General features: G+C 52.1%; 1 protein-coding gene across 2 annotated transcripts in view; it reads right to left on the bottom strand.

Moving 5' to 3' along the window:
* The window catches only part of GNG2 (G protein subunit gamma 2), a 62,943-nt gene that overhangs the window by 968 nt on the left and 46,479 nt on the right, over positions 1-15,496 (bottom strand). The window contains exons 2-3 of one of the 2 annotated variants that reach the window (XM_077324050.1): positions 9,812-9,882; positions 5,284-5,406 (exon numbers count right to left, since the gene is read on the bottom strand). In XM_077324050.1, the coding sequence (XP_077180165.1) occupies positions 5,284-5,370 (87 nt within the window). In that variant the 5' untranslated portion in view covers positions 5,371-5,406; positions 9,812-9,882. The remainder of the gene's footprint in view (positions 1-5,283; positions 5,407-9,811; positions 9,883-15,496) is intronic. The other variant, XM_077324051.1, reaches the window with a different exon arrangement.

Raw genomic sequence — 15,496 nt, 5'->3', positions numbered from 1 at the left:
GGTCACGATCCACGGCTACTGTCTCTTAGGACAAGGGTAGTCAACCTGTGGTCCTCCAGATGTCCATGGACTACAATTCCCATGAACATCTGGAGGACCGCAGGTTGACAACTCCTGTCTAGGAGACAGGGGAGAGGGATGCTTCGTAGAAAAGAGTTCAGAGTTGTTTATTATGTCCAAGTGGGCACGTCTGGAAGCATAATGAAAGAAAGACAATGGCTAAGAACATCTGGCTTGGCCACTCCTAGGGTGCATGTAGGCACACGCCCCCTTCTATTTAGAAGAAGAAGAGTTGGTTCTTATATGCTGCTTTTCTCTACCCAAAGGAGTCTCAAAGCAGCTTCCAATCACCTTCCCCTTCCTCTCCCCACAACAGACACCCTGTGAGGGAGGTAGGGCTGAGAGAGCCCTGAGATTACTGAAGAAAAAGAAGAAGAGTTTGTTCTTATATGCCACTTTTCTCTACCCGAAGGAGTCTCAAAGCGGCTTCCAGTCGCCTTCCCTTTCCTCTCCCCACAACAGACACCCTGTGAGGGAGGGGAGGCTGAGAGAGCCCTGAGATCACTGAAGAAGAAGAAGAGTTGGTTCTTAGATGCCGCTTTTCTCTACCTGAAGGATTCTCCAAGTGGCTTTCAGTTGCCCTCCCTTTCCTCTCCCCACAACAGACACCCTGTGGGGTGGGTGAGGCTGAGAGAGCCCTGATATTCCTGCTCAGTCAGAACTGTTTTATCAGTGCCTTGGCAAGCCCAAGGTCACCCCGCTGGCTGCATGTGGGGGAGTGCAGATTCAAGCCCGGCTCGCCAGATTAGAAGTCCGCACTCCTAACCACGACACCAAGCTGGCTCTCTTTACTTATTCTTGTATTTATATACCGCCGCATTCCCTTCGGACTTGCAGCGATTGACAATATGGTAAAAACCAGTATAGCCCTATTAAAGCCCGTTGAAAATGAACATTAAACAACGAGCATTAAAAAGATGGCGAATACAGAGTTCTAACCCCCCACTCTCTCCCTCTGTCCAACTATAAGGAGTTCTTCTACTAACTGATCATTTACTCGCCACTGGCTAGACCCACAGCAGAAATGTCTTTTTTATTATCGAAGGACAGCTAGAACAAAACGAAGTCTACATTCGTACACCTGCCTGGTCCACTTAACTGGAGATGCCGGGGATTGAACTTGGGACCTTCTGCATGCCGAGCAGAGGCTCTGCCCCTGAGCCACATCATGGCCAACTTCACGTTCTCCTTTTGCTTTCAGAGCATCGTAAATCCCAGCACCACTATGCACCCCTCTGACTTTGGGACGCAACCGTTTGGCCCGGAGTTCCGTCCACGCGTGGGACCCTCGGCGCCGACCACGAGCCGTTTCGGAGAACGAGCTTAGTCCGCGACGTTCTTTCGAAAAGCAGCTCGGCTCTTTGACAGCCCCCCCCCCAAAAAGAAACACCGCGAGCAGCTTTGGGGAAGGCCTGCGGTTGCCATGGCAATGCGCAAAGGGACCGAGCAGCCTGGCCGTGGCTGTCTCGAGCAGTCACCGTCAAGCTAGCCCCGCTGAAATCCGCAACCGCTCGGCTATTCATCTGCCCGCCGGTCCTTAGTTTATCGGGGCAGGTTGTGCTATTTGAGGAAAAAAGAAAAGGGGGGAGGGGAAACCTGGAGGATTATTGGGGAGGGGGGAACCTGGAGGGCTGCAGCATCTATGGTGGCCAAAGCAACGGCCCCGATGCTGAGTAAACCCAATCCATGTGGAAACCTCCCGCCAGATGTGCATAGGCACCTGCTCAAGAGAGTTGCGGATTATTTACAGAAGGTTTGCTCCCAAATTTTTCTCTCGCATCGGGTCATTCGTGGCCCAGGCTGAGCATGTTCGGCAAACAGTTTTCAGAACAGAAGCCTATGCCAGGTTTGCCTGCACAGCGGCCTTCCCTCCCACCATCCCGAAATTCCTGAGGATTTGCTTCCAAGGAGGATCAATTGATCAGAAGAAATATTGCTTAGCCACCTGCCTGCCAGGTAGAATTCAAGTTGGCTTCCAACGGAAATACTACTACTACTACTACTACTACTACTACTACTACTACTACTACTACTACTACTACTACTATAATTTATGTACTACCCTCCCTAGTGACTCAGGGCGGTTTAGAAGAAGACGACGACGAAGATTTGGTACTTCTATGCTGCTTTTCTCTACCCAAAGGGGTCACAAAGCGGCTTACAATTGCCTTCCCTTTCCTCTCCCCACAACAGACACCCTGTGAGGGAGGGGAGGCTAAGAGAGCCCTGATATTACTGGAGAAGAAGAAGAAGAGTTGGTTCTTATATGCCGCTTTTCTCTACCCGAAGGAGTCTCAAAGCGGCTTCCAGTCGCCTTCCCTTTCCTCTCCCCACAACAGACACCCTGTGGGGTGGGTGAGGCTGAGAGAGCCCTAATATTACTGAAGAAGAAGAGTTGGTTCTTATATGCCGCTTTTCTCTACCCGAAGGAGTCTCAGAGGGGCTTCCAGTCGCCTTCCCTTTCCTCTCCCCACAACAGACACCCTGTGGGGTGGGTGAGGCTGAGAGAGCCCTGAAATTCCTGCTCGGTCAGAACAGCTTTATCAGTGCCGTGGTGACCCAAGGTCACCCAGCTGGCTGCAGGAAGCCTGTTCCACTGAGGAACCGCTCTAACTGTCAGGAACTTCTCCCAGATGTTTAGATGGAATTTAGAATCCTAGAATCCTAGAGTTGGAAGGGACCTCCTGGGTCATCTAGTCCAACCCCCTGTACTATGCAGGAGACCCACAACCCTATCGCTCATCCACTGTCACCTGCCACCCCCTTGAACCTTCACAGAGTCAGCCTCTCCGTCAGATGGCTCTCCAGCCTCTGCTTAAAAACATCCAAAGATTTCCCAAGGAAGCCTGTTCCACTGAGAAACCGCTCTAACTGTCCAAAAAGACAGAGAGAAAACATTTGTAAAACTCAAGAGTGCTTTTGCTCAATCCAAACCTCCAGGACACACAGACATGCGTTTCTTCACGGTCTACAGAAATTAAAATAGTTATAATTCTCTCACGCATCTGTTTAAGTTGTGTGCGCATACGTTTAAAACTGGTTCTGCCACCCTGTGCTCCAAGGCTGCTTTCCTGTCACGGAAAGCAGCCTTAGATGCTTTAGGATGCTTGGATGTTTTAGGATGCTTAGGGCTGATCCTGCGTTGAGCAGGGGGTGGGACTAAATGGCCTGTATGGCCCTTTCCAACTCTATGATTCTATGATTCTAAATCACTAAGTAGCAACATCGGACTGTCTCCGGACGACATGGGAAAATGGAGGACGGCAGGTTCTTGAGGACTTCTCAGTCCTCTCAGCGGATCCAACAAGAGCCTCTCCTACCCTGGTGATGCTTACGCCGTTTTGACCAGTTTGCCCGCTTGCCCCTTTGAAAGACCAGGGACTGGTTTTACGGCCGCTGTTTTACTCAGCTCAGTTCGTTGTTCTTTTGCATTTCCAGGGTCTCCTGTTATTCTGCACCTGGATGGGTGTTGGGATACGAAGATCTGTAGTGTTTCAAAAGCACAGGAAGGACATCCTGCAGGGGGCACCACGGGAGACGTGTCGTTTAAAGATTCAGATTAGGAGCTTCCTGGTATTTCAAATTCATCTCCTTCTGTGTCCTGATTGGCCCGTTTGGAGACTTCCTGCTCCCTTGAGCACACTTCCTCTCTGCTCGCCTCCAGAACAACAGTCAGACTGTTAGAGCTCTCTACTCCCTTCTGCGCAAAAGTTTTTTCTCTTCGCAATAAAGAGCCAGCTTGGTGTAGTGGTTAGGAGTGTGTACTTCCAATCTGGCGAGCTGGGTTTTATTCTGTGCTCCCCCACATGCTCCCCCACATGCAGGGCTCACCTTGGGCACACTGCAGCACTGATAAAGCTGTTCTCACCGAGCAGGAATATCAGGGCTCTCTCGGCCTCACCTACCTCACTAGGAGAGGAAAAGGAAGGTGATTGTGAGCCACTTTGAGACTCCTTCGGGTAGAGAAAAGCAGCATATAAGAACCAATTCTTCTTCTTCTTCTTCTTCTTCAGTAATCTCAGGGCTCTCTCAGCCTCATCCATCTCACAGGGTGTCTGTTGTCGGGAGAGGAAAGGGAAGGCGACTGGAAGCCGCTTTGAGTCTCCTTCGGGGAGAGAAAAGTGGCATATAAGAACCAACTCTTCTTCTTCTTCTTCTTCAGTAATCTCAGGGCTCTCTCAGCCTCCCCTCCCTCACAGAGTATCTGTTGTGGGGAGAGGAAAGGGAAGGCGACTGGAAGCCACTTAGAGACCCCTTCAGGTAGAGAAAAACGGCATATAAGAACCAACTCTTCTTCTTCTTCTTCTTCAGTAATCTCAGGGCTCTCTCAGCCTCCCCTCCCTCACAGGGTGTCTGTTGTGGGGAGAGGAAAGGGAAGGCGAATGGAAGCCGCTTTGAGCCTCCTTCGGGTAGAGAAAAGCAGCATATAAGAACCAACTCTTCTCCTTCTTCAGTAACATCAGGGCTCTCTCAGCCTCACCTCCCTCACAGGGTATCTGTTGTGGGGAGAGGAAAGGGAAGGCGACTGGAAGCCACTTAGAGACCCCTTCAGGTAGAGAAAAACGGCATATAAGAACCAACTCTTCTTCTTCTTCTTCTTCAGTAATCTCAGGGCTCTCTCAGCCTCCCCTCCCTCACAGGGTGTCTGTTGTGGGGAGAGGAAAGGGAAGGCGAATGGAAGCCGCTTTGAGCCTCCTTCGGGTAGAGAAAAGCAGCATATAAGAACCAACTCTTCTTCTTCTTTAGTAACCTCAGGGCTCTTTCAGCCTCACCTCCCTCACCTGAGCCAGCCACAAAATGTCACGGACTGAGTGCCTGCAGAGCTCTAATAGTACAACTTCAACATCTCAGGCAGGAGCTGTTCACAGGCTGACTTTTAAAACGAACCTACTATTTTAAGAGATCATTTTGCCTAAACACACAGCTCGTCTTCAGTCATCTCATGGAGATCCTTCGGCTGTGTAGGCAGGTGCTGCCAAAAAAAAAGAATCTATCCCACCCGAAGCCCTCGTTTAACCCTGCCCACCTTCCAAAAGCCCTTGGCAGGAACCAGGAAAACCGTGGTGGGTGTTGTGCTGCCCTTGGGCACTGCGCTGAGGACCCTTAGCTTACTCCCTGCCACCCACCCTAGAGACCTCTGCGTAGAGGTGGGCGAAATCCATTCACAGATCCCGACCTTCCCGCTCAGAGACACGGGCCGCAAGCCGACCGAAGCCAAGTTACCTTTATTCTGTCAATATTTGCTTCCATTTTGAGCTGCTCCACCAGTTTCCTGGCTTGTGCGATGCTGGTGGTGTTATTGCTGGCCATCGGAGCCGTCTTGGTGCACCGACCTCCGAGCGCGCCCTGCCAGAAACAGAACGGGAGAGGAGGGGTGAAGGGGCTCCGTCAGGGAGCGAACGGATGGCCGGGTTCTCGCAAGCAGGGGGACGGGTGTTAATAATGGGGCAAACAGCAGCCCCCCCTTTTGCGGGCAACGAGATCCCAGCCATGGGTTAGCTTAAATTGTTTCTTTTTGAGCACGTGAGCGCACAAAATAGAGTCGGAGACGAGTTGGTTTTTTTGTACTTCGGTTCCCACTGACCGAAGGAGTCTCAAAATGACCTTCCTTCCTTTTCTAGAGGGTGGGCAGGAGGGGTGGTGCTTGTGCACCAGAGGCCCGATCAGGACCGATTCTGCGTTGGCTCTCCCCCTGACCCCCCCCTCCCGAATTTCACAATGATGGTATCCAAAGGAGAGTCTGTCCCATTGGATAGAACGTAGTGGATGCCCCCCCCCCTTTGGAACCCCTTGAAGTGGGGTCGCTGTGGGTGGGCAGGTAGCTGTGAGTTTCCTGCATAGTGCAGGCTGTGGGACTAGATGACCCTGGAAGTCTCTTCCAACTCTAGGATTCTATGATTCTCCCCACCACAAGTACTTTTCATTCATTCATTCATTCATTCATTCATTCATTCATTCATTCATTCATTCATTCATTCATATACTGCCCTCCCCGGAGGCTCAGGGCGGTTTACACTGATCTTATGAACCATACATGAAGCAATCTGCATTAATTACCATACAATAATATTAATACTGGTCGTAACAGTATAACAATATACTATAATAGTACAACAATGCAGCGGTGCAATGGCACAACAGGTCCAGAGCGCTCTGGTGGAGTTCTGGGGGGAGGAGCAGGGGCCCTTAATTTGCTGTTGGCTGTGCCTGGTCTCAACCAAATGCCTGGCGGCTCCTTTTTGCAGGCCCTGCGGAACTGTTTAAGCTCCGTCAGGGCCCTGATCTCCTCCGGGAGCTCGTTCCACCAGGTGGGGGCCAGGACAGAGAATGCTCTGGCCCTGGTTGAGGCCAGGCGGACTTCTTTAGGGCCAGGGACCATTAGCCGGTTGGTGGCGGAGGAGCGCAGAGCTCTTTGGGGGGCATAGGCAGGGAGGGAACTGAGAGCTCTGAAAGAACTGGGACTGGCCCAAGGTCACCCAGCTGGCTTCAGGCAGAGAAGTGGGGAATCACTTCCCAGATCCCAGATCAAAACCTGCTGCTCTTAACCACTGCAGTACAGTGGTTCTCTTTCCTCCACATCACATTTCCAAGCAGGATCGCACCTCTTTTGTTTTTGATGTGGAACACATCTACTAGCATGCTCCCTAAAACGGAAATGATAATGGACATGACATCTGTTGTCCTGCCTTAAAGCGTGCCAGTATATGAGGGTTGCAGCGATAGAGCTGCAAGGCTCAGAGCTGGGCCTCAGAGCCCTGCTGCACCACAGCTCGTCTTCCCAGGCCCGACCCATCTCCTGGAAAGCGGGACTGGCCTGGGAAAGCACAGACGCTAAGGCCAGCCCCAGCAGAGCTCCAAGGCCCAGAGCAGGTTCAATCCCCAGCATCTCCAGTGAAAAGGACCCGGCAGGATGGTGATGGGAAAGACCTCGGCCTTAGATGCTGGGGAGCAGCTGCCAGTCTGAGCAGGCAACACTGTCCTCAACAGATCAAGGCCCAATCTGGCATAAAGTCATTTCCTAAATGTCTTCTCCTGGTGGGCAGCTGCTCTCCGTGCCTTGGGCCAAGCTCCTTCCTGGACCTCTTCAACCACAGACTCATTTTGGTACTTCCTGCCTGCAAAGCAGAGACCCAAAAGAGTTCCGGTTCTGAGCAGCTGCCCATCTGGGGGGGATGAGGAAGAAGCAGCTTTCTTTCAAAAGCCACCCTTTCCAAACAGCCGTAAGCTGTGAGCTGCCAGACTTCTGCTTTCCTGGCAGTCCCCCCAAGTCTTTTCATGCCGCGTAGAATTTCAGGAGGGGAACTCCCTCCTCGATGCCATGCCAGAAACAGGTCCAGCAACCCAATCTGGGCTTGAAAGAGCCCTGGAGCTCTCCAAAGAGCCAGTGTGGTTGTCACGGTTGCAGTGTTGGACCACGATTTGGGAAACCTGGGTTCGAATCCTTCACTCTGCTACAGGAGTTTGCAGGGCGACCTGGGGCCAGTCCCATGGTCTTGCCCTAACCTACCTTACAGGACTGTTGTGTCAGAGAGGAGAGCAAGTTAAGCCCCTGTTTGGGACCCTGCTGGAGAGAAAAACAGGAAATGTACAAGGAAACAAATCGGGGAAAACCCCAAAGGAGTTGACCTACAGTCTTGGAGCCCTGGGGGCTATGTGAAAGAAAGCACAAGGAATTACCGGTATTTGGCAAGATTCTCATCTGTTTTTGTGCTAAAGAGGAAACGAGCTTTTTAAAAAATATATTTTTATAAAATGTTTTGAGAACAGACAAAAGGACAGATCAACAGAAACGAAAGGCAGAAGAAGACAAAATAAAAGAAACAACAGTAAAACTTCAACGTTTCTCGGCCTATATATTTGGCAAGGTTTCTCAACCTATTTAAACCACAGAGCTGGAAGTTGCCCATAGAGGCCATCCAGTTCAAGCCCTTGCTCAATGCAGGATCAACCTAAGCCAGCCTCTCTCTTCTTTTTTGACCCTGAAATATTCTTCAGGCTTCGAGAAACCTCAGAAGCGGTGCCATCTTGTAGAACACGGTTGGGAAGCTGCGGACATGCACCCCCCCCCAGGACCCTCCCCTTCCCACCCCCTCCAGGCCCAGCATTGACCATTTGGGGAGGGAGTGGGCATATATGGTCATATCACGTAATAAACGTTTCAAGCAATATTTTAAAAAATGAATTAACACCCAACGATTTGGGAAACCCTTCGAGGGCCGTCAAGAAACCCCAGGGTTTCATGAGACCCTGGCTGAGAGAACCACATCCATGATAAGGTTCTGTTCAGCCACTGCTCAAAATCCTAGAGTTGGAAGGGATCCTCAGGGTCATCTAGTCCAACCCCCTGCACAATGCAGAAAACGGCCACACAATCCCTTCTGTCCACCCAATAAGTTCACAGAATCAGCATTTCTGTCAGATGGCTATCTAAGGTAAAGGTAAAGGTATCCCCTGTGCAAGCACCGGGTCATGTCTGACCCTTGGGGTGACGCCCTCTAGCGTTTTCATGGCAGACTCAATATGGGGTGGTTTGCCATTCCCATCCCCAGTCACCATTTACCCCCCAGCAACCTGAGTACTCATTTTACCGACCTCAGAAGGATGGAAGGCTGAGTCAACCTTGAGCCGGCTGCTGGGATCAAACTCCCAGCCTCATGGGCAGACAGCTTCAGACTGCATGTCTGCTGCCTTACCACTCTGCGGCACAAGATGGCTATCTGGCCTCTGCCTAAAAAGGTCCATAGAAGGAGAACCTCTCACCTCCCAAGGAAACCTGTTCCCTTCAGACTTTCCTCATAGGGCTTGGTCCCTGTTTATCCACGTTCTTTATAGGGGAAACTACATGTTGCCTTCACCAATCCTGGGATAGAATTTTATGACCAATATTAAAGATTAATTTACTCTGAAGCTTTTATGTACAGCAGTTTTTAGATCGTATTTCAATATTTTATGTAATTCCGTATGTTGTCATCCGCCCTGAGAGCCAACACAAGGCAGAAGAGAAGGCTAAAGAATAAATAAAATAAATAAATCCCAAGAATTTTTAAGTACAAATGAATGAATGAATGAATGAATGAATGAATGAATGAATGAATGAAGGAAGGAAGGAAGGAAGGAAGGAAGGAAGGAAGGAAGGAAGGAAGGAAGGAGAATTTAAATGAAGGAAGGAAGGAAGGAAGGAAGGAAGGAAGGAAGGAAGGAAGGAAGGAAGGAAGGAAGGAAGGAAGGAAGGAGAATTTGAATTCTGGAAGGAAGGAAAGAGGAAGGAAGGAAGGAAGGAATTCATTAGAGAATCTTAATTCAAATTAGATTTTCTGCTGTATTTTAGAATTGAACGTGATTTGAATTGTGTTGTGATCTGCCCAGTCTGCCAAAAGAGGGTGGAATAAAAATGTAAATCCTAAAAAAATAATATTTCTCAAAGACCTACACACTTCCCAGCTCAATTACCTGACCCAACTTACAATAAAATTCCTTACTGTAAAACTGGGCCGTTGCAAAATCATCTTTCATTTCTAATGTCTAAAATCATCACACTCCAAGGAACACGTTTTCTAAAATGGATCTTGCCAGCCCCACATCTGATTAAGCGGGTGACATGGGAGTCAATATGTATGAATCCTCCATGAAACTCTGGGTTGACCTTTGCTCCCCGGATCTAGACAGCACGCTTAGCGACTCTCCTATCTGGGGATGGGTAGGAGACAAGGTTACCGTAAACTGAGCTACCAGGTGTTGTGATGCCACTCACCTGCAATCCACCTCTGTCCCTACTGCAATGTTCAAGTGGGGAGATTCTTCCTTTCAGAAGTCACCAGGACCCTGCAAGGTTAGAAGAACAGAGAGTTTTTAGATGCTCACAGAAATAGGAGAAGGTCTTAGGTCTCGGGGAGGGGGGGCTGGGGATCCCCTGAGAATACAGCTCGTTTCCAGACAACGGAGATCAGTTCCCCTGGAGAAAATGGATGTTTGGAGGGTAGATTTTATGGCCCTATACCCACTGAGGCCCCTGTCCTCTCCACCCCCAAATCTCCATGAGTTTCCAGATCTGGGCATGGAATTGAGGTCACTATGGGTGGGCAGGTTGCAGTGAGTTTCCTGCATTGTGCAGAGGGTTGGACTAGATGACCCAGGAAGTCCCTTCCAACACCATAATATCATGATTCTAGGAATGTAGCCATTCAGGAAGGAGATCCTAAAACTGGAACCTGAAGCATTAATAATCCAGCAGCTAGTGACCAGATGCTGACTGTAGGGGGCAGTGTGTCCCCAAGACCAATAGGGCATGGACAGATGTCCATGGACAGCTGGACAGCCACAGCCTGGCCACCCCAGCGGAGAAAACCTCAACGGATTCTGTCATAAGCGTCACCCCAATTAAGCTCTGCATTCACCAATATACGGACACATTTCACTTGAACCTCTGTTCCCTGGCTTGCATTCCAAATACATTTCTGCTGTGGTAGGAGATGTCCTACCACAAACTCCCAGCCCCTCCTGATGCAGTTCTTGGGAGCATTTTCTGCAGGGCTGCATCAGAACGTAAGAGAAGCCATGCTGGAACAGGCCAATGGCCCATCCAGTCCAACACTTTGTATCATGCATTGGTCAAAACCCAGGGGCCAACAAAAGGTCCACCATCGGGGCCAGAACTTCAGAAGCCTTCCAACTCTTGCCCTCCACCCCAAGCACCAAGAAAACAGAGCAGCCCTGTGCCAGAGAGAGTGCTAAATTTCAACCTCGTGGTGAAGAGCCACTGAAGAACCTCTGCTCTTAAGAACATAAGAGGAGCCATACTGGACCAGGCCAATGGCCCATCCAGTCCACCAGAAGGTGCCACACAGTGGCCAAAGCCCAGAGGCCGTTAGGAGGTCTATCATGATGCTGAGAACTCCAGAACTGTTCTCACTGTGGCTCCCCCAAGCACCGGGACAGAGCAAAGATGCCCCAGACAGAGAGTTCGATCTCTACATAGGAGCTGATAGCCAGCGATGGCCTCTGCTCCATATGTTTATTCTATCCCCTCTTGAATCTGCCTGTGATTTCAGGTGTCACCCCGTCCTGTGGCAGGGACTTCTCTGTGTTCATTATTACAGAGCCAGTTTGGTGTCGTGGTTAGGAGTGCGGACTTCTAATCTGGCATGACGGGTTCGATTCTGCGCTCCCCCACATGCAGCCAGCTGGGTGACCTTGGGCTCGCCATGGCACTGATAAAGCTGTTCTGACCGAGCAGAGATATCCGGGCTCGGTCAGCCTCCCCTCCTTCACAAAGTGTCTGTTGAGGGGAGAGGAAAGGGAAGGGGACTGGAAGCCACTTTGAGACTCCTTCGGGTAGAGAAAAGCAGCATATAAGAACCAAGTCTTCTTCTTCACTAATCTTAGGGCTCTCTCAGCCTCCCCTCCCTCACAGGGTGTCTGTTGTGGGGAGAGGAAAGGGAAGGCGACTGTAAGCCGCTTTGAGCCTCCTTCGGGGAGAGAAAAGCAGCATAGAAGAACCAACTCTTCTTCTTCGTCTACAGCAAGAAAGAAAGTTTGGTCCACCGGTGGAGAAATACCCCAGGATCAAAACATCTGCCTTAGCAAAAATATTTGTTTTCTGATAAGCACTAGAGGCAGACATGAATCACAGCTGGTTTATATTAGAGGTTTGTACAGCCTGTAGACATATTTGGTATTCTGAAGAGGGGGTGCCAAAAAGGATGCCACAAGAGGCAGGGCCAAGCAAAAAAAGAAAGCAAATGCAAGAGGTGGGCCCAAATCCTTCATGATTGCTTTGCAAAAGAATTGAGGAGGGGAATATCCCACCTGTCTCTCTCAGGGGCCAACCATTTCTTCTGGAAGGCCAACAACAGGGCAGAGAGACTTTCCCCTGATGTTGCCTCCTAACTCTGAGATTGATCAGTTGATTGATCAGATTTTTCTCCTGCCTCTCTCCAAAGACTCCTGGCACATGGCGCATTACATCAGACATAAACACCCATCAAACCCCCAACCTGCTGGGAGCGATGGAGGGCAAAAGAAGAAGGGGACGACAGAGAATGAGGCGGCTGGATGGAGTCACTGAAGCAGTAGGTGCAAACTTAAATGGACTCCGGGGAATGATAGAGGACAGGAAGGCCTGGAGGATCATTGTCCATGGGGTCGCGATGGGTCAGACACAACTTCGCAGCTAACAACAACAACATAACATCCTTTCGGAGATACGATCTGTGATGCCACACAGCCCCAAGCAAGCTGATCCCGGTTGTCTAGGTCAGCTATCATTCTGGGAGATCGGCAGACCCTACCTGGGGGCTGGTGACCCTGAATTCCGTGCCCCCTGGTTCAAACTGGTGCTTGGGAGGCTGGAATCTAAAGGAGGCCCTTCTCCTCCCCGGGCAGTGAGGAGGGAGAGGAAAAATATCTGCTGCTAACGTTCCCAGAACAGGCCAAAATGCTTTGTTTTAAAATGGACAGTTGTCTCTTGCTGGTTCCTCCTCCAAGAAGTTGGGGAACTGATAGACAAAAGCCAGTGTGGGGTAGCGGCTATGAGCTCTAATCTGGAGGCTCCCCTCCCCCTCCGCATGCAGCCAGCTGGGTGACCTTGGGCCAGCACAGTTCTCTCTGAGCTCTCTCGGGCCTCACCTCCCTCATAGGGTGTCTGTTGTGGGGAGAGGAAAGAGAAGGCGACTGGAAGCCGCTTGGAGACTCCTTTGGGTAGAGAAAAGCGGCATATAAGAACCAACTCTTCTTCTTCTTCAGTAATCTCAGGGCTCTCTCAGCCTCCCCTCCCTCACAGGGTGTCTGTTGTGGGGAGAGGAAAGGGAAGGCGACTGGAAGCCACTTTGAGACTCCTTCGGGTAGGGAAAAGCAGCATATAAGAACCAACTCTTCTTCTTCAGTAATCTCAGGGCTCTCTCAGCCTCCCCTCCCTCACAGGGTGTCTGTTGTGGGGAGAGGAAAGGGAAGGCGACTGGAAGCCACTGAGACTCCTTCGGGTAGAGAAAAGCGGCATATAAGAACCAACTCTTCTTCTTCTTCAGTAATCTCAGGGCTCTCTCAGCCTCCCCTCCCTCACAGGGTGTCTGTTGTGGGGAGAGGAAGGGAAGGCGATAGGAAGCCGCTTGGAGACACCTTTGGGTAATAGAAAGAGGGTACAAAAGAGAGTTCTTCTTCCTCTTCTCCTTTGTTCTTCTCAGTCTTTAGTTGCCAGGGCCCGGACTGGTCTTTCCCTCTGTGCCATCTCAAACCCCTCCTTCCCTGGGCACCAATCCCAAATTTCCAGGTATTTCCCCAAGCAGGAGTTGGCAACCGCTCAGCAGCGGCCTCCTCCAGCGACGCACATTTCCTTGCGTCAGTTTGCAAGAAATTCTGAGAACCGCGCCCTCAATTTCCTTTCCACCCAGGCAAACGAAATATTATGAGCAGAAACGAGGCCCGGAATGGCTCTCCAAAGGGACAAAGGAGTCGATTCATGAACTCTTCTGGCTGTTTTTCTTTGGGGGGGAAAAACACCCCCGAGAGCATATCTGCTTTTGATTTATGATGTGCGGTTACATGCTAGAAAGCGGTGTGCAGCGCATGAACTGGAGGGGGGGGGGGCGGCAGAAACGAAGTCACCATGGAGACGGCTTCATTAAAAAGCCAGCCTGTGCAAGTTGCCCGTTTGACATCTGGGGAAGGGGCTCCCAAGGGCCGCACGGTTCTTGGCAGGCGGAAGGAAAAGAGAGACCCTCATTCAAAGCAGACATATTTTCAGGAAGGGCTCGGCCTCTCTGCCCTGTTGCTGGCCCTCCAGAGGAACTGGCTGGCCCCTGTGTGAGACAGGAGGCTGGACTGGATGGACCCCTGGTCTGACCCAGCAGGGCTCTCCTGGTGTCCTTAGGAAGGCCTCGGCCTCTCTGCCCTGTTGCTGGCCCTCCAGAGGAACTGGCTGGCCCCTGTGTGAGACAGGGGGCTGGACTGGATGGACCCCTGGTCTGACCCAGAAGGGCTCTCCTGATGTCCTTAGGAAGGCCTCGGCCTCTCTGCCCTGTTGCTGGCCCTCCAGAGGAACTGGCTGGCCCCTGTGTGAGACAGGGGGCTGGACTGGATGGACCCCTGGTCTGACCCAGCAGGGCTCTCCTGATGTCCTTAGGAAGGCCTCGGCCTCTCTGCCCTGTTGCTGGCCCTCCAGAGGAACTGGCTGGCCCCTGAGTGAGACAGGAGGCTGGACTGGATGGACCTCTGGTCTGACCCAGCAGGGCTCTCCTGATGTCCTTAGGAAGGCCTCGGCCTCTCTGCCCTGTTGCTGGCCCTCCAGAGGAACTGGCTGGCCCCTGTGTGAGACAGGAGGCTGGACTGGATGGACCTCTGGTCTGACCCAGCAGGGCTCTCCTGATGTCCTTAGGAAGGCCTCGGCCTCTCTGCCCTGTTGTTGGCCCTGCAGAGGAACTGGCTGGCCCCTGTGTGAGACAGGAGGCTGGACTGGATGGACCCCTGGTCTGACCCAGCAGGGCTCTCCTGATGTCCTTAGGAAGGCCTCGGCCTCTCTGCCCTGTTGCTGGCCCTCCAGAGGAACTGGCTGGCCCCTGAGTGAGACAGGAGGCTGAACTGGATGGACCCCTGGTCTGACCCAGCAGGGCTCTCCTGATGCTCTTAGGAAGGCCTCGGCCTCTCTGCCCTGTTGCTGGCCCTCCAGAGGAACTGGCTGGCCCCTGTGTGAGACAGGAGGCTGGACTGGAGGGACCCCTGGTCTGACCCAGCAGGGCTCTCCTGATGTCCTTAGGAAGGCCTCGGCCTCTCTGCCCTGTTGCTGGCCCTCCAGAGGAACTGGCTGGCCCCTGTGTGAGACAGGAGGCTGGACTGGATGGACCGCTGGTCTGACCCAGCAGGGCTCTCCTGATGTCCTTAGGAAGGCCTCGGCCTCTCTGCCCTGTTGCTGGCCCTCCAGAGGAACTGGCTGGCCCCTGTGTGAGACAGGAGGCTGGACTGGATGGACCCCTGGTCTGACCCAGCAGGGCTCTCCTGATGTCCTTAGGAAGGCCTCGGCCTCTCTGCCCTGTTGCTGGCCCTCCAGAGGAACTGGCTGGCCCCTGTGTGAGGCAGGAGGCTGGACTGGATGGACCCCTGGTCTGACCCAGCAGGGCTCTCCTGATGTCCTTAGGAAGGCCTCGGCCTCCCTGCCCTGTTGCTGGCCCTCCAGAGGAACTGGCTGGCCCCTGTGTGAGGCAGGAGGCTGGACTGGAGGGACCCCTGGTCTGATCCAGCAGGGCTCTCCTGATGTCCTTAGGAAGGCCTCGGCCTCTCTGCCCTGTTGCTGGCCCTGCAGAGGAACTGGCTGGCCCCTGTGTGAGGGAGGAGGCTGGACTGGAGGGACCCCTGATGTAACCCAGCAGGGCTCTCCTGATGTCCTTAGGAAGGCCTCGGCCTCTCTGCCCTGTTGCTGGCCCTCCAGAGGACCTGGCTGGCCCCTGTG

The sequence above is a fragment of the Paroedura picta genome, chromosome 2 (genome assembly GCF_049243985.1).
Source record: "Paroedura picta isolate Pp20150507F chromosome 2, Ppicta_v3.0, whole genome shotgun sequence".
NCBI lineage: Eukaryota > Metazoa > Chordata > Lepidosauria > Squamata > Gekkonidae > Paroedura > Paroedura picta.
This window is presented reverse-complemented; position numbering and strand designations above follow the sequence as displayed.